We start from the raw sequence: 19,398 nt of genomic DNA on the forward strand, positions 1-19,398 counted from the left end.
CTAACTCCAAGATCCTCTATCACGCTTCAAAAACGCCATAAAACTAGTAAATATTACTTCTTTGTATATGACTGAAACTTTCTTCATTTATGTTAATTATTACTTTATCTTAAATAAAAGGTAAATGTTGTAATTGTAACTGTGCTTTTGAAAATTTCCAACGATGTCGTTTATTTAGATGACGTTATAAACTTTTATTATATGTAATAAGTCTGCTTCCGCTCTTTCTGGAATGCACTTCCCGAGTAAACGATTTATCGCTGACTTCACATTACTTCTGTCTTGTTATGGTCCGGGACGCCCAGTGGAAACACCTTCTCTTGCTCTTCTGCAGACTTTCTCTATTTAAATCTGATCTGTGATCAAGACCAGGCTGAAATTATCACACTTGACCGGGGCACAGATGGAAATATCGATGGAGTCGGAAGATGGCGAGCGCAGGTAAATGAAATGAACATATAAAGCAGTGCTGAGTTTGACAGCTAGTCACAGAGGGGCTTAGGTTTCGATTATACAGCCCAATGTTGTATATTCAGCTCCACATTCTCTTAACAATATCTGCGTATGCACATATACTTATAATCAATGAACGACATTCTTATTTGCTGACACCGTTATCGATTACAACGTTCACGTTGAGCTAGCCGGCTAGTGTGTTTAAATCGCACTATAACCAAGGCTACGCTCGTGAATGGTAATTACGCTCGATAGACCTCTCTGATTGGTCGAAATGGAAACGTTGGTATGTGGGCGGTAGTTAGCGTGAGAATAAACCAATAGCAAAACGGAAAATCCAGGAAGTTTCCCAAGTAAAGCCAATGACGCAATTAATATTCAGGAATACGCCATGATCATAGTGGGATTCGTACTTCGTCAGCGTCGTATGTTCTAGCAGGAAGACTTTGACAGCATATCTTCAGTCTCGTGATGCACTCACGTTAAGCTGTTAAATACCAGACGACATCGCTAAATAATAATAATACAAATACAATGCTTTCAGATTTAGATCTGATCCAAATGTAATGCTTACTTTCTTTACATAAAGTTTAACTTTTTACATCTTTGTTATCGTGTCATGTTTGCAATATCAGTATTTCCTGTTTATGTTTTAATTGTTATATCTAAATGCACAAGTATCTATCTTATTCTACAATATGAATACATGAAAAGAGCTTCAACATTGCTAAATCTCATTCTAGCCCTTATGAATATTAATTTTATTACATTAATAGTGTAGCAGCTAAAAAAACAATATGTGTTTTATTGATGGTATTTTGACACAATTCTATTATTGACATTTCATGAGCATGACCAGTCTGATTTGTCTCACCTGTGTGTTGTTAGATGGGAACACTGGAAGCTTCTGTCTAATCTGAAGACCACCGTTGAAGGGCTGCTGTCAACCAACAACCCAAATGTGTGGTCTCGCTATGGGGGTCTTCAGCGCCTGCACAAGGACATGAATAACATCCTGGGTCATGGCCTGAAACATGAACAGGTGCCGTATGGGCCTTGATAATAAAAACTGCTATCTTCTTTCGAAAACATGAAAGAAAAATGTATACGAATAGTACTGCCGTAACCGCAGTAAGCCACCCAGGAACATTATCCTACACAACAACCTGATACATAAGGAACTATTAGGCACAAATAGCCTGTGTGGCCGAATGAACAAGTTTAATTTCTTCATTGTTTTAGTTTCTGTGCATGTTTTGGTTTCATAGTACAGATAACCCTGCAGTATGAATTCTTGTTGCCGTTTTATAACAGTTTACACACTGTAAACATGGTCAAAAAATTTAACTCCTGAATCATTGGCACTGTGCTACACGTTCTTATTCTTTCAACATGTAGGTTTACTACAAACAAAAAGACTACTGGCGTTTCGTGTGGTGCGTGCGGTACCTCTGTCCTCATTTGGCCCGTCACGTAGAACAGGTATTTGTCAACCGAATGAGAATTTCCTACTTCTGTTGTTGTGCCATTTTAAATGAGAATGATTTTGTTTCGCAGTTCAGTCAGTTGGAGCCGGTGTTGAGCAGTGGCATGCAGTGTTTCGGAGAGGGTTATAAAGCTGAACGTTGGCTCTTGCACAGTCTACAAAGTCACATCTTATCTGCACAGCTCAAGCCGCTACTGCAGCACAGAGGAAATATACAGAAATACTACAACGGTACGGCAACATCCACACGTCATCATTTTGGTTACATTGTGATGTTGTTTATCAAAATGTGTTTTTCGACATTTGTAGATGGGGCCTTCCTTTTAAGCGAGCCACACGTGTGTGCCATGTTTCAGTGTTTGGAGGCGGTGGAGCAGAATAACCCTCGTCTGTTAGCCCTCATCGACACTGTCCGGGTGAGAACTGACAACGTATGTTATTTATCCATTATCCGGCATTCTTCCGATATCATTTGTGCTTAAAACCTTTTAAATTGAACCCCATGAAATAAAAAATTGTATTGTGTAAAAACACAAGCCACGCCCACAGTTGTTTGTTCGATATTCAATTTCACTCAGAATACTGAAAGCGATCACGTCTTCCAGTTCACAGGGACTTTAAAGGGATAGTTCATCCAAATTTAGATAAATGGGGCCAAAGTCAAAATGCGTAAATGTTAGACAATACGCTTTAGAAGGCACAACCTTTTTATGAGGCCGTCAGAAATCCTTAGACCCGAATGCAGGTCCCATAATGACACATGTATTGGTAAGATAACAACAGCTTGTTTGTGTTTGATAGGCTGAAGAGTAAGTGCCCTTTGACCTTTTTGACTAAAACATCTGGCACAAATGCTTTGTCACAGATCTTTATGTCTAATAAACCCACCAAGCAAACACAGAAGGTCAGGATCGGTTTGTTTAATAAAGATATTAATGGGCTATACAAGATCTAGGCCAGCAACTCATACTAACTCTAACAGGCCAATGTTTTTGTTGTGATGTAATGAAGATTGTTGTTGTGAAAATCTTTTGCAACATATGTCATCAAGATACATAGTTGGCTGTCAAAGAGTTCAAATGGCAGGAATGACTGTGATGTGTATGGTGTACAAACATTTTCGAACAAAATTGGGTTTTAAATTTATAGAATTACATTACAGTATTAGGGATGAACAAAATATAAAGGGCATGATATTATGATATAAAAACTTTTTTTGAGTCTGGTTGAGCCACCTACATTCATTAACATGTATGTTTACAGTAGGTATCTAACAAAGGTATGGAACAATATGTAAAATTCATAGCATGGTTATAGTGACCATAATAATCACGGTATTATATTATCAGTGGTATTGTTAAAATGAGGTAAAAATTTAAATGAAAACATTTCAACACGTTTTATATTTGAAAATCAATAAACGACAAATAAAATCAGCAGCTCTTGGCACTCTTTTTAAACATAGGCATTCAATGTTTTATGTTTTGATTGTTATGATAAGTACCCGGACTTGAATCGCGGTGTACAATATTATTGTGGTATTGAATTACACAGTGTCTGAACCGACGCATAGTGATGTGACGCGACAACAGATGATAGAACGCATTAGAATCCATTATAATTTGACATTTTATCCACGCTGGATGTAGCGCAACAATAACATTATTAACAAGCTGAGTGTCGTGTCGGGTCCAGGGTAGACACAGAACAACTTTGAAAAACAGTAAAAAGGAGTCAAGACATTGTCAACCAACCTGTTGTGGAACGTTTTAGTGCACACGCATGGGTAAAATATTGTACAGCATTACAGTATTGTAAATGTAAACATCTGAAATAGTGCTGTGCCACGATTAATCGCGATTGATCTCATCCAGAATACAAGTTTGTGTTTACATAATAATACAGGATGTCTGTGTTCTGTGCATATTCATTTTCCATTTATAAACACATACAGTACACAGACATGTGTTATGTCAACACACACTTTTATTCTGGATGCAATTAATCACAATCAATCGTTAAACAGCCCTTATATATACAATTCAGAAAACAAGTTACTTAAAATTGTAAACAGTATTTCGAGAACGATTATTGTGTGCACTGTAACAATTTATAGACTAACTTTGTTGAGCTGCTAGACAGACCCACTTCCTGTCACCAACAGTCTTGGATTTCACTAGGCCTCTTTTTTCGCTTGTGGTCTGAATGGGCCTTAAGGGTTCCCATGTTTTGTTTCACTATTTTACGAACAGATTTTGTCATTTTCGTCCATCTCTTGTGTGTGTACAGCTTTCGCACTTGAAAGTGTGTGCATCCCTGGGTTTGCTGAAGAGTCAGAGTATGTGTTTGCTGCCTGGGGCGACAGGAAGTTGGAAAACTGCAGACAACTCGCAGTGCCGCAGACGGACAGAGATTTCCAGCACCCCAGACTCCACCAACAGCTCAGGTCAGCAGATTTCAGAGCGAGAACAACAGGCCTCTCTGTGAACGCTGGCTTGTTTACATGCATAAGGACCTCATACGAAAAGAAAATGGCATGTTGTTTGGACAAAAATTTGGAGATGGAAGGTGGGTGGTGGCGATGAAATGTGACCATTCCTCATATTCGCATTACGTTTGTGTTTTTCTTCAGATTCCTTGCCGTCCAGCAGCACGCAGGGGGCTCCATGGGTGTGCGGACGAAATCAGAGCCCCCCGGAAACGGGAATACCTCACATAGCCTTTACAGAACCCACCTCACCCGCTCCGGCTGAAATACACGACTGTGCGGAAGCGGATCTGGATGACGGTCCAGAATATCTTGCTATCGGTAATCTGGGGAAGCACAGACGGCAGGACTCATCCAGCTCCACTCAGAGCAATGAACACCCCGAAGCAAAGACCTCCACCCACATGGCTTTGGCTCCACCTCCAGCACGACGTTGCTCTTTCTCAGAGGCTCAGAAGAACATGGGGCGGAGCTCCAGGGGACACATGCGGTCTCTGTCCGATACGGGCATCTCTCACAAACAAAAACATGGTGCGTACATATGTTTTTTGAGGCCCAAGATCTCATCAAATCAGCGTTGGGTTGTGGATCAAAAAGCATGCGAAAAATCCGATTGAGAGAGTCCTCTTGATTCATTTCAATGAATCGATTTATTTTAGTCATCCAGAAAATATATTTTTCCATCTTTTATTGAGGTGATATTAATATGAATAAAAATATGAACAAAAATGCAAAAACAAACACACTAACCTTTTTTATTTAAGCAAAAAATAGATGTCATTTTTTAAAATATATTTATAGGCAATCTTAACATCTTGCTTGTTAGAGCTGGAATTTTCTGCTGTTTTTCTGATCTTGCTTTGGATGTGTGGGTAATATCTTTACTACTTCAACCCTATTCTCTCTTTCTCTTCTCTGTCTTTGTATGTGAAGGAGAGGGTCACAGGAAAATCACCGTAATTATCGAGGACCCTGTCGCAGGTTTGCAGTGCTCTGAAACTGCACTTTGTCCAAACCCTTCATTTTCCGACACCCTCGCATGAATTCAATTCGTCGCATTTCAATTGATTTTCTTTTTAGCTTTGGGTTGTTCATTTCAAACAGTGAGCCATTCATGGTTGTTTTTATTATTTTGTCATTTTCTTTTATTCACAAAAGTTTTTCATTTATTTAATTGTCAAACTTTTATTTAATTGTCATTTTCATGAATTTCCTTTCATATTTGTGTGTTTTTAGCTATTTTATCCAATGTACATTAAAGTAACTAGAAAAAAAGTTTTATTTAAAAAAAAAATTAGTTTGGCCTCTCATGCAAAGAGGTTATATCCTTTTGTGCATTTTGATCCTCCATTCAGATTTGACATTTTCATCAATGTTTGTTCTCATGGAAAGATGGTGAAACTGGGAAGGTGCATTCTTTAACATCATGTCCCTGGTTTGAATTGGCTTGTGTTTCTTTGTTTTACAGAATCTGTTACGGATACACTATGTTCCAAAAGCTGTGGTCCGTTCTCACCTCAGAGCAGTGACAGCAGCACTCACAGTTCTCTTTACATGGAGTCTAGTGAGTACACCCGTGTTTGCTTTCCAGAAAATCAATAAAAACTGAAGTTAGTGTGCCACTAGTGGCCGCCAGTGGTATTGGAACACTTTAAGAAAATTCTAAATTCTAAAAGATTTGTCAATTTCATGCTTGTATTACAATAGCTTCTCTGGAAGTATAATTTTTTAAAAGCTTAATGTCTTAAGGTTACAGAATGAGACATCAAAGGGGTTTAGATGAAAAAAATTGCAAGTTTGATCATTAAATAAATCATTGTAAGTCAGAACTGACTGAATGTTTTTGATGACTTTGAAGATTTTTTTGTTAAGGGTGCGAGATTATAAAAAATGACAAAACATTATGAAACACACCCCTAATCTGCCGTTTACAATGTTTAGGAAATGTATTAACGTACAAAAAATAATCAAGTGCATTAAAGATATTTTAATGTTTTTTAACGTTTCTGTAACGTTTTGACAAAGTAGTCATAATCTTTTTAAACCAAACTGTCATAACTCTTTGATATTTTCCGTAAACGTAGTATATTGCTACATTGTTATATAATAAGAGTCTGGGTTGCTGCAGATGGTTTCCAGAACACCAGTGTCCCGGATGGTTTATTCCGGAGACCCTCCGAGGGTCAGAGTCTGATCAGCTACCTCTCAGAACAGGACTTCGGCAGCTGTGCTGATCTGGAAAAGGTAAGTCAAATGTCCTCGTCACAGTCATTGTCGTTTTATCATATACTGTTCACTGTATAACTTAAACTTGTGTGTCATCGCTGCAGGAGAATGCCCACTTCAGTATCTGTGAGTCTCTGATAGCCGCCATCGAGCTGATGAAGTGTAACATGCGCAGGCCACAGGAAGAGGCGGAGGAAGAGGGCGATAGCGACTCCGAGATTCAACAGCTCAAACAAAAGATCCGCCTGCGCAGACAACAGATACGACGCAGCCGACTGCAGCCCCCGACTGCTGCTTCACGTCATGGTGAGTTTTAAAAAAAGATTTCATTTGTCTGCTAAAAATATTTTATATTTCAATATTTTATTTGATATCAATAAACAGAAACGTTTTCAAAGTTTTAATTTACGTAAACTTTAATAACCTTGCTATGGAACAAAAGCAAAAATGAAAACTGTTAAATGTATAGAGCAAAAATGTCTTGTTTTTTTCCGGTTTCGGCAGGTGTTTCATCTGTTGACAGCGCCTGCTCACGCAGGGGTTCCCAGGATTCCTTTCACCCCTCTGACTCCGGCTCAGATAGAGAAGTGGAGGACATTGAGCTCAGAGGTAATCGACTCATGAAGTCTTCATTCCTGTTCGTGATCATATAATCATCCTCACAATCTTCACTACTCATGTCATGTGAGCGATAACACTCACTCTCTCCTGAATTTTACTTTTAATAATTTTGCTTGTTAATTTATTCATGTGTTTAAGATGGAAATAGCAGGATGGTCATTGCAGTTTTATTCTACACTAAAGCAATAAGCCGGAGGAGGCCGTGGTTTACTGTGATTGTAGGCGTTGTTAGGCACAGAGCAGACAACAGACACGGAAGTTTACTTTGTGAATGTATTGTTGGATGTGGCCGTGTCTTCAGCGATGTCTCTGTCTCTCAGATGGCAGTGAAGGTCAATCCCTGCTGGCGGTATCTCAGAACGGCCTGTCCCTGTCGCTCGCGTCCCTGTTTTCAGGTACCAGAGACAGTGGGGGGGGGGGGGGGGGTGGGAAGTCATGTTTGCAGCTTCAAAGTCTTTGCTGCTTGCATATGCGTCTAAAAAAACGATTATTTATAGGGTTGTGGGTCGGGATGGGATGTGTGTTGTAACGTTGACATATATTTGAGCAATGACTGTTTCTGCTTTTCCCTGCTTTGGCTTGATCATCCGAACCCTTCTAAAATCTTCATTTCATGTGTTATCATTCTCAGATTTCTTTTAGATGTCTTTGTATTTATAGTGGTTTTCGCACTGCTTTCTGTGATATGATGGGTGTGACTCAGCTTTTCCTATGATAATTAATAGAGAAATAGAAAATGAACTTGTAGTAATTCATATCAATAATGAATTGTTATGTGACAATTATAGATCAGGATTGGTTCAGAATTTATTAGGAATTTAAATTCTGTTTATTCATTTTTAAATTAAGTTGCAAACGTTGCAGAATTCGAATTAGAAGTGAAATTCTAAGTAACATTCTCATGTTGTTCAAAAACCGCAAACTATTGCACAAAGCGAGATGAACAAACTCAAATTAATAAAAATAAAAATATAAGATACTAAAAGTACAACCCAAAGCACCAGAATGAAATAAAAATGTAAATGTCTTTGGGTACTGTTATTTTTTTACTGATTTTTCACATGTAATGAATGTCAATTTTTGAAATACGAAACTGTCAAATTACAGAAAAAGGTTTTTTTAGAAAAACTATTATTTCATTTCTGTTATTATTTTTTACAGTGCCCGTAAAAACAGACCCCTAAACCCACTCTTTCTTTATATAGACAGATAAAATCTGATGAACTATATTGCTGTTTGTTTCTCACCAAATAGGACACTGGGAATATATATGGCACAAGTCACTATCAATCCAGCATCATTATAAATGAATAACACTTGCAAAAAATCTGTGTTATCCTATAAAGTTTTCCTATGAAAACCTTTTTCTGTAATTTGACAGTTATGGATATATAAAGCCATCGGGAGTTTGAACAACATAAGGATGAGTAAATAAAGGCAATTTCAATTGTTGCATTAACTAACCCTTTAAATACAAGTAATCAACATTATGCCATGAATTGTTGTTTAATGCAATTTAACTGTAATGTGCAGAAAATTAATAATATGAAAAAAGTATATTGTATATTGATCAATATTTTCTAAACATTTCTAAATATTTAACAATATTTAAAAAACAGAAAAAGTAAAATATTCATTAACAAGGTGATCGTTGATATTAATAGATAACTGTTAATAGATGAACAGTTTTCATCTGATGTTTCTCAGATGCGGATATCAAACGCAGTGTAACATCCAGCAGTAGATCTTTCCTCAGTTCAGAGTCCATGTAAGTACTGTTGATATCAGACATACTCATACATTTATTTTTACAGTATTTTTGCTCCGACTTAGTCATTTAGAAGTGATTGTCAGATCTTTTGAATTTCAGTAGTGTAGAGTTGTGAATGTAATCTAAAGTCCCGAATTATGTAATATCTCTCCGCACAGTTCTCCATCAATGCTACAGTCTAACTCAGCCGAGTCTGTGGCTATGGGTCTCCTCCGACAGTTTGATGGCATGCAGCTGCCCGCTGCCTCCGAGCTGGACTGGCTCGTACCAGAACAGGATGCCCCTCAGAAGGTACCATCCTTAGGGCCATGAAGTACATGTAGCTAAGCTGATTGAGTGTTGCATCAGGGGCACAGATCATCTCAAAATTTGCTAATATTGGCTGATATCAGTTTTTATCCCGTTTGAATTTTCACACAACCAGTTTTATCATCGTTTGTATTTTTAAAGCTTCTTCCAATACCAGATTCTCTTCCAATATCTCCTGACGACGGAGAACACGCAGACATTTACAAACTACGCATCCGGGTCCGAGGGAATCTGGAATGGGCTCCCCCGAGACCACAGATCATCTTCAACATTCATCCGGCTCCAAAGTAAGACCTTTACCCGATGATGTGCTTTACAATCAACCTTTTTATTGCAGTTTTTTTTAGAAGTTGTCTTTTCATTTGTGTGATCAGGAGGAAAGTTGAGGTGACCAAGCAGAACTACCGCTGTGCTGGATGCGGCACTCGAATCGATCCAGGTATAAAACGCATTCAATATACACGTCGATTAAAGGTTTGGGGTTTTGTTGGTATTAAAAATATATAATAATAATAGCTTATTAATTATTGGAAAAACTTAAAATTTATTTTAGAATTTTCATTTGGTTTAAGGCACTACAATTATAATAAAGAAAAACTAAAATAAATTAATCTTATATAGCAACATAAAATATAAACAAATAAATAATAAAAGGACACAAGCATTGTTAAAATGGCTACTTTTATTTGAACTTCAAAAAATCAAAAAACAAAAGCAAATTTAAAATATTATTAAAACTAACAACAAAACTATAGTAACTCTTGAACTAATATGAATAATTGATTACAATTGATTAAACAAGGATTTATAAATGTTGAATAACTATATTGCTCATTGTAAGTTCGTGTTATTTTATGCATGATCATTTTAACAAATAGAACATTAATGTACATTTTTATGTGTTACACTTTCATTAAATGAGATAAAATCAATACTTTCTCTTATGTTTATATACATTTTAACCTAAACTCTTCATGGATGTGTTGCCATACCTTAGTACTCATTTTAGCATAAATCAAGTAGTAAAATCAATTGGTATAACAAACATTAAAGAGATCAAATAAATCAAAGTAGAGTCTGAAAATGACTTAATTTAAAGAATATAAAGAATAAACTTTTCGTTGTGTTCAAGCTTGATGGTGTACATCTAAAACTCCTGTTTGAAACTGTTAACTGAAAACTCTTTCCGTGTTACAGATTACATCAAGCGTTTGAGGTACTGTGAGTATTTGGGCCGGTTCTTCTGTCAGTGCTGTCATGAGAACGCACAGGCTCTGCTGCCAGGAAAGATTCTTAGGAAGTGGGACTTCAGTAAAAGCTACGTCAGCAACTTTGCTAGAGATTTACTGGTCAAGATCGCTGGAGACCCTCTCTTCAACCTACATGACATCAACAGCACAATGTACAAGAAAATGAAAGTCCTGGAAACAGTGCGAGTAAGCACATTTTGTTGTTTTTCTTGAACATATTCACGGACATAACATGAATGCGTAACCAAAATACCAAACGTTTGGTTAAGTTTCCCTGCTCTGACTGTTGTAGCATAAAGGATTTAACATTGGTTAAAGGGGTCATATGACACGGCTAAAATGAATATTATCGTTTGTTTTGGTTGTAATGCAATGTGTATACACGATTTAAGGTTCAAGAACGCTGTACTTTCCACATACCGTGCATGTTTGTATCTCTTCTTTGCCCCACCTCTCTGAAACACGCAGATTCTTTACATAGCTCATCGCTCTGAAAAGCGAGGTGTGATATGATTGACCAGTTAACCAGTGCGTAGTGATTCGTTGAGTAGTGCAAGCATGTGACTGAAATGTAATGCCTCTTACCATATGTGGACCACGAACTGACGTACATTTGTAGGGGGGGACACGAGTCGTTTCAGGCAGGTGCATCTTTTGTTCCGACACTTACATTTTAGCAATTTTACGTGTCTAACACATGCATGGCCAACTTATAACACACTAAAGACACAGAAAAACACGTATTCGTGCCATATGACCCCTTTTTTCTAGGGCATTTTTTTCTAGGGCTTTTCTAGGATTAATCACATCCAGAATGGAAGTTTTTGTTGACATAATATATGTCTGTGTCTATATTCATTCTGTATTTATAAAAACATACACACAAACTTTATATAAAACGTATAAATTAATAAACATTTATATCAAATTTTAAATGTTGGTAACTATAAATGAATACATTTGAACGCACAATTTATATGCACAGTACACAGACATAAATTATGTAAACACCAACTTTTATTATGGATGTGATTAATAATGTTCTCATATACGTCTTAACTGTTTATTAAAAACAAATTGATCTTTTCCGTTGCAGGCACTAAGAGAACAGCTAAACCACATGAAGAATCTCTTAAAAACTTGTCGTTTGGCTAAAGAGTGAGTGTTTTCCTGCATTTTTCTTCTTTATGATGCTTGCAAACTGCATGACCCTACAAGCCCTCATTCTGTTGACAGGGTGTTGGATCAGTTCGACACACTTCCAGGACATCTGACAGAAGACTTGCACCTCTTCTCTCTCAATGACCTCATCACTGTACGCAGCGGCAGCTTAGCCCCGAAGCTACGAGACCTGCTCCGCCTTGGCTCCAGCCACGTCCAAGACTGTGTGGTGAGAGACGAGTGGGACAATTATATGATTCTCTGTTTTAATGCATTGTGGAATTGATTTACGATCTGTTCCAATTTTAAATGTGTGACCTTGGAACACAAAACCAGTCTGAAGTAGCACGGGTATATTTGTAGCAATAGCCAACAATACTGTATATTGTATGGACCAAAATGATAGATTTTCCTATATGCCAAAAGTCATTAAGAAGTTATGTAAAGATCATGTTATATGAAGATATTTCATACATTTTCTACCGTAAAAATATAAAACCTTTATTTTTGGGAGTGGATGCAGAAAAATGGCCGTGAATGAAAATGGCTGTTAACACACGCTTACAAACTTCACTCACTGTTGCTCGTTCTTTGGAAATAACCCACTCAAGTTTGGTTTCTATGTAAAGCTTAGAATTTCTGCTTTCGAGAATCTACTCTCCACAACATCATTACAGCGGTAAGCCATTATAGAGCGTTTTAAGCAAATCTGTTTCTTCTTAGCAACATTAAAGGCGATTTTTCTCAATATTTAGATGATCCCTCAGATTCCAGATTTTCAAATAGTTGTATCTCGGCCATAACAAACCATACATTAATGGAAAGCTTATCTGTTCAGCTTTCAACTTCGAAAAGTTTACCCTTCTGGACAGGATCAGTTCCAATTTACACACAATTTGTTCTAGTTTTCAGATCATTTTAAGTGTGGGATGTTCTTGTTTTTCATCTATTGGTTCTTCTGGTTGGTTTTGTGTTTCTCTGTAGCTCTGCCAGGCCAAGGGCTTCATTTGTGAGTTCTGTGGAAACGACAAGGACATTATCTTCCCCTACGAGCTGAACAAGTGCCTGCGTTGTGATGGTAAATCTGAAACCTTATTGGAGAGACCCAGCAAAGGTCCAGAACGGTCTTGGGATATCGCTGCTCTCCTTCTGAAACCTCGTATCTCCACATTTTGTGCTTTTACTTTTGCCATAAGTCATTATTATTCGTCACCATTAATGTTTGTCACTGGGTTTTGCAAATATATAACTAATAAAAAGTATTAAAATGTTCATGTCAACTTTGACAACAGTGTACAGTATGCAAGCCCTGGTTTTTGTTTGTATTCACAGATTGTCGTGCGTGCTTTCATAAGACCTGTTTCAAGGGTGGGAAGGAGTGTCCTCGCTGTAAGAGACTGGCAGTGAGAAGGGAGTGGATGGCTCGCAAGAACATGGAGGAACAGGAGGACGGAGAGCTGGAGGCAAGTGGGACCTAGCACACGAAGTAACCAAAACCATGTTAAGAGCACAATGAAACCGTGAATGTAGTGACTGGTTTCAACAACCCTTACTTGAGTTCCATCCAAAATAAGCTTTAGATTATCAAAGCTATGAAGTTTTATGCGTAAACAATGCGTTTCTGCATTTTACAATTTGCCATTTTTTTATTGCTTCTAACGCTCCATCCCTAAAAGCTCATTTGTTTTTATATGGGGGCTTGTGTGTATGGGTATTCATGTTTTTGTCACGACTGCTCTTTGTTTGTCATAATTTGTTTGTATTAATGTTAATGTCATGTGCCTCTGTAATGGAGTTTGTTTATGGCGAGAAAAGCAGCTCCAGGTGTTTTTGCACAATGTTTGTTTTTCAAGAGCTTTCTAGAAGTGCCAGGGCCCATTTTTACCACGGAAGTGCACTGCTACAATGAGATTCATTCATGAAGTTTGAACGGAACACATTTCTCTATAAAACCTTATTCTGTAAATAACATAACATAAAAATAATTGAGAAACTAACAGAACGAATACGTTCCAATAAATGTTAAAACCCTTCTTACGTAAATCCTATTGAAACTAATGTAGAAATCTTCAAAAATATATTTTGCTCACTTGTAAAGCCATTATTAACGTTCAAATCGTTTGGTTTTACTTACAATATGTGAACACAAATGTATTATTCTTTTTTTAAGCATATTTTTCTGAAATAAAAAATGACACATTTATTTTAGTCATTTGTAGACATCAGCAAATTGTATCGACTAAGCACCAGATTTTGGTTCTTGTGTATCATGAATGAGTCTCAAATTTACGTAAAAATAGTTTTACGAACAGTTTTTCCAATGTTTGCTCAGCTTCAAGAATGTGGTCCAGTGGTCTTATTATTTTTACATTTTACGTGTTTTTGCTTTAACATTTTGCACCTACCAAAAATGGCACTTTGTTTGTATGTTTTCCTTTGTTGTTCTAAAAACTATATTTAATTTGCACTAGTTTAATATTGCTTGTGTGAATTTGAATGGTATAGTATAACTGATCAATCATTCCAACATCTCACTTTCCATCCAATAACTTGATCTTGAAGAGAAACCCATATCTGTCCAATGAAAGTACTTGTGTAAAAAAAGACGAGTCAACCAAAGCGTTGTTTGCTTAAGAGAATTTATTACATTAATAAGTTATAATTCACGACATAGTTTTATCTGTTAATGATTTAACTTGGAAATATTGTACTCGGGATTGCATTTGTTTGCTGCTGTGAATATATTTGAAGCAATAACAACCGTATGATACTCTGAGGTATATAACTTGAATGCACTGACTGAATGATGGACACACTTGCTTTCCTTTAGATTTGTAACTGTTTGATCCTGCTGATGTTCACTTGAGTGTATTGTTAAAATAACTGGATTCCCTTTTTTATTCAGGGGCTTTTGATGAGCCAAAGTGCACTATTTCAGAAAATGTAAATAACATATACAGTATAATTTCTTATTGTTATATATCAATGTAACTGATTATTAAAGATGTTTAGACTGTTTCATAGTTTTGGTGTTGTTCATTTAATAGTAGATTATTACATTTTTATTGCATAGCCAAAATTGGTTGCCATAAGCGTAATGAATGGTCCACATTGCAGGTTATTGTGGCTGAGAACCACCCCCATTCTAAACATGACAAGACAAACATGCTGTTTAAGACCAAGTTTATCTAAAATAGTTGCTGCTATGATAGATCTCATGCAATGGAAAGTTGTCTTTAAATATTAAAATGGAACAAGAGAAGGTTTAATAATAAAATGTCCTATTGTATAGTAATACAAATACAGGGGTAAATATCTAAATTTGTACACTGTCAAACACGCAATTTTACCCAATTTTTCTGTCCATTTTCTTTTACAGATTTTTCATGTATATTTAAAATGCGGTTAAAACCGTAGAATTACAGAAAAAGACTGCAAATTTAAAGAGAAAACAGGAAAACCGTTATTTTATGGTTTATTTCTGGTGCCCCAGCAACCAGAAAATGTTGCTTTTTACAGGATTTTATAGTTTATTTTTGAAAATACGGTCAAAAAACATAAATTATTTACAGTGCATCTTAACAGTTTCACCTCTTCCTACTTTTCCATCCAGATGCACCACATGCATATGATCACAAGCGCGTAGCCCGTGATGATCAGCAGATAAATGCGAAACAGAAGGAGGTCCAGGATGTAGCCCACGTGACACCACTGGTCCTGTAGTTGATCTTGCCTCCGTAGCACAGACAGATACGAATGCATATCTCGAAGGTCCTCACTGATCTGCCTTAGCTCAGGTACATCCAAAGTCACGGTTCCAGAGCCTAAACGACACAAACACAAAATGTAACATCTAAATGTTGTACCTTAAGCATCTCACACTTGATATTATTGCTGTCAATAACATCTCACTGTTGGTTGTCTGTTGACTGGATGTTGACTCTGAAGATGGGGTAACCCATGGATTAGGTTCCCGTTTCACTGGTGGGTTAGCAAAAGGGTCCTCTGGAAAACTGTAGCAAACGATTTTGCCCAAAAAGCCAAACACAAACTCTCGAACCCAACGCGGCACCTCCCTGTACTTCATAGAGTTGTGATGGAGAACACTGGTGATGAGGACCGTCTCCAGTAAACTTATGACCATGAGCGCCAAACACACCGAGAAATAGATACCTGACAAGGTGATGAACAATTTTCCTATGTTAAACATGGCCAAGCAGGTTGAGGTCGAAAACTATCCAGAAAGTGTTGCAAATCTGCGCATGTTTAGGCACTTCATTGGGACTTTAAAATTGTAATTATTTAGTTTTATAAAACCTCAGTACAAATTTCTTATAGTACTTTACAAACCCTTGCGGCTAACTGTCTAATATCGTTCACTCACGAGTGTGTCATGTGTGACTAACCTATTAAAGGTGTTCCATTAGCAGTGCTGGGAAGCAGGTCGTTCATGATAAGCAGAAAAACAGTATAGCCCAGAATCAACGTCATTTTGAAGGATGCGCGATCCACGCTGTGTGGTGGCAAGTAGAAGGACAGGATGTCAATGATCATGAGAAAGGAGCTGGGGATGATCAGATTCACCACATACAGTATCGGTCGTCGCTTTATTACCACCTAAAGAATACAAACAAGACAAGTCTTAGCAGAGGTAGATTGACTTACATTAAGTAAGTGGTATTAGTTCATTTACAATGGTAATCAATCATGCCCCAGAACTGTCAGTCGCTAACATTCTTCCAAATATTTAGACATCCCTTTAAGTTTGCTTTAGGATGCCATTTAAAAAATCCAGTGTATCTGAGTTTCATACTTTCATGTTAATTTCTCACCCAGAACGTGATGATGTCCCACTGATCTATTCCGAAGTTCAAAATGCTGCCTTCCCCCAAGATGACCACCAGCTCCCACTCTCCACTGGCCTGCAGGTAACGCTTTGAATACTCCGTCATCTCTTTAAAGGACAGGGCGGGGCTGACACGTACATCCTTGACTGAAGAGAACACAGGTGTTGATATTACAGGAAAACACATGTGCATGTGATGTTTGCTGATTTTCGCTACACGAAAGCATGGCCAAAAGATTTCACAATATTATTATTACTGTGTGTTTATTATACTCTATGTTTTCTCTTTTTTGGCCAACGAATCATCTTAAAATACAAGAGGCATAGATAAAGAGTTGTTAAACATTGTGACTCTTATTTCATAATGTTGAACAGACCCAATACCACTACTAGTTTCAACCAGATACTGGCACTGAAATATGTGTAATAGTACAATATCAATAAATAAATGATCACACATAAATAAGATGAAAATATGGCCATAGGACACATGAAATGAGTAAATATGTGCTGATATTTGATGGCAGAAACGTTACTGGTGTGCATGTAGGAGCCGAAGGTGAAAGAGCAGTTCTGTATGTCGAATGGGAAGCTAAAGATTTCAAGGTTACAGGCGCTGACCAGCCTCAACATCCTGTCATAGCGGATGTGGCCGGTGTGGTTCACGTAAACGTAAGGGCAAGCCTGAGACACGTCATCGTCCACACTGTACAGAAAGATAGAGGTAAACATGAATGAGATATACCTGTGACTGATTCAACATACAAAGCATATCACAAATGAGATCTCCGTTGTTCATCTTAGACAGCCGTGAGATTCAAAAACCCCAGAAGCAAATGTTATTTCTCAGATGTTGCTCTTTCACAGATTTGTGTTTCATAGTATTTGTTTTTAAGTATTGTGTCTGTTATTTCGTGACATTCCAGAAACATCTTCTAGCATCTACATACAACCGCTATAATTAAGAAATCTATAAGCAATACGAAGTTTCTCTGTTTGGGTGTAAAACATCCTCAAGCCTCTTAGAAGAGCCGCTTACAACTCATAAACGATAATGTCAGGTGTCCAGAGCTCTTTCACAGGAAGGGAGATTTTCGTGACATCATCACACGCTTCGGGATCCCAAATGAGGAACTCATGGAACCAGTACTGTAAGAAAAACACAAGCGTAGATACGTCTGTAAGATGGATAACATCTGCCGTGTAAAAACGTCCGATAAACGTCTTAGAAAAGGCAGTTTTTACATACATTGTAAATTATAAGCATCTTATCTAGAAATCTACTAAATGACCATCTGACAGCAGACATCTTAGAGACGTGATGCAGATGAGCAAACAATCTAAAACATACGTCTTGCAGATGTTAATGCAGACATCAAAAAGACGTCTCCCAGATCTATGTGTCAGGAAAAGGTTCATCTACAGCCTTAGAAACTTACCAGTCTGAGCCAGAGGAAGGTGGTAAGAATCTGCGCCTTTTCATTCTGCAAAACAGTTCACGTACAATTATTGTGAATTTATAATGAATGAATATTGAAGATTGAATGGAATTGGCCACGCCCACATGGTGCATTGAAGTCTAATTGAAATGACAGGAAGAAGAGTATAAAAAAGATAATTTTCAAACAAAAGAAGTATTTAAAGGAATTTAGGCCTGTTTTTACCATCAACGATAACTTTAAGGATAAATATAACAATCAAAAGTAATCTTGTAGGAATTTGTACATTTACGAGGCGGCAGATTCACACGAATTCACACAAAAACGTACGATTGTATCACTATACTTAAGACCCTCCCTTAACCCCACCCCTAAACCAAAATTACACTAAAACGTCAGTATATAAATGTATAAAAACTTAAAATAATTACGTAAGGTATTGCCCATTTTTACTCACCACTCCTAATATAGCATAGAGCGTGAAGGAGATGTTGGTTATGGTGGGGGTGCTGAGATTGACAGAAGGTCTTAAGGGCTTTCTGTCAAAGACCTGCTGTAGAGACTCATACGTGGGTCCACTCTGTCCCTCTTCACAACGAAGCAAACTCAACAGACACGGCAATGCTAGACCAGAGACGGTTTCAACTTTATTTGTACACATTGTACTCTGTGTATTGTACATTGGCTCTAAAAATGATTTATACAGTACGTGTGAAACTAATAATATCCACTACAAATCAACAGTTTTTGGCTTTAAGTTTTTAAAAGGGGGGTTAAACGCAAATTATTTATTTATTTACCAAACACTAAATAATACTTTATAGTACTACTTTACTACCATATGCTATAAATATATATTATTTTAATAAAAAAAAAACATATTGTTACAGATCACTTAGAATAAACAGATTTTTTTTATTAAAGTCATGTCAAGACCAACGAGACTTTTAATTTGACATAAATTCTTTACTAAAACATTTTATTAATGTAACAATTTTTTTATAATACTATAAAATACTCCCATGTAATATAAATATATAATTGTCAATAATAAAATAACAATTGCAAATTGTTACAGATCTCTTAGAATAAAAATATTTTTGTTGGTCAAGACATTTGACTATTATTTTTAATACAATTATTTATTTACTGTATGTACCAAACACTTTATAATACTATAAAATACTACCATATACTGTAAATATATCATATTTTGATAATACAATACAACAATAACTTGTTACAGATCAGATTGTTAATTCAATTAATGTCAAGACCAACTAGATTTACGAACACAAACTAACCAGTACGTCACCTATACATATAGAAGCAAATAAGTGAGTCA

General features: G+C 36.9%; 2 protein-coding genes across 12 annotated transcripts; one reads left to right on the forward strand and one right to left on the reverse strand.

Annotated features, from left to right (window-relative positions):
* Positions 1-262: 262 nt before the first annotated feature.
* On the forward strand, positions 263-14,790 carry rubcn (rubicon autophagy regulator). Of its 11 annotated transcripts, none has more exons than XM_079471390.1 (21): positions 269-441; positions 1,345-1,498; positions 1,855-1,938; positions 2,014-2,173; positions 2,252-2,358; positions 4,232-4,388; positions 4,575-4,961; positions 5,899-5,994; positions 6,559-6,674; positions 6,761-6,962; positions 7,161-7,265; positions 7,598-7,672; positions 8,985-9,045; positions 9,207-9,339; positions 9,499-9,644; positions 9,732-9,796; positions 10,555-10,793; positions 11,704-11,765; positions 11,844-11,997; positions 12,753-12,846; positions 13,101-14,790. In XM_079471390.1, the coding sequence occupies exons 1-21, from the start codon at positions 404-406 to the stop codon at positions 13,244-13,246; spliced, it is 2,781 nt and encodes a 926-aa protein (XP_079327516.1). In that variant the 5' UTR covers positions 269-403; the 3' UTR covers positions 13,247-14,790. The 11 variants fall into 11 exon arrangements, with proteins under 11 accessions (XP_079327507.1, XP_079327508.1, XP_079327516.1 ...); XM_079471389.1 differs by having other exon boundaries at positions 274-441; positions 2,252-2,373; XM_079471381.1 differs by lacking the exon at positions 7,598-7,672 and having other exon boundaries at positions 263-441; positions 2,252-2,373.
* A 575-nt stretch (positions 14,791-15,365) lies between these two features.
* LOC306902961 (5-hydroxytryptamine receptor 3A) lies at positions 15,366-18,714 on the reverse strand (the record flags this gene model as incomplete). Its single annotated transcript, XM_079471881.1, has 8 exons — positions 15,366-15,592; positions 15,681-15,941; positions 16,175-16,385; positions 16,601-16,761; positions 17,151-17,320; positions 17,654-17,763; positions 18,054-18,098; positions 18,511-18,714. The coding sequence occupies 8 exons, from the start codon at positions 18,712-18,714 to the stop codon at positions 15,366-15,368; spliced, it is 1,389 nt and encodes a 462-aa protein (XP_079328007.1).
* Positions 18,715-19,398: the final 684 nt, after the last annotated feature.

Source organism: Barbatula barbatula, assembly GCF_947034865.1.
Source record: "Barbatula barbatula genome assembly, chromosome: 13".
NCBI classification, from domain to species: Eukaryota; Metazoa; Chordata; class Actinopteri; order Cypriniformes; family Nemacheilidae; genus Barbatula; species Barbatula barbatula.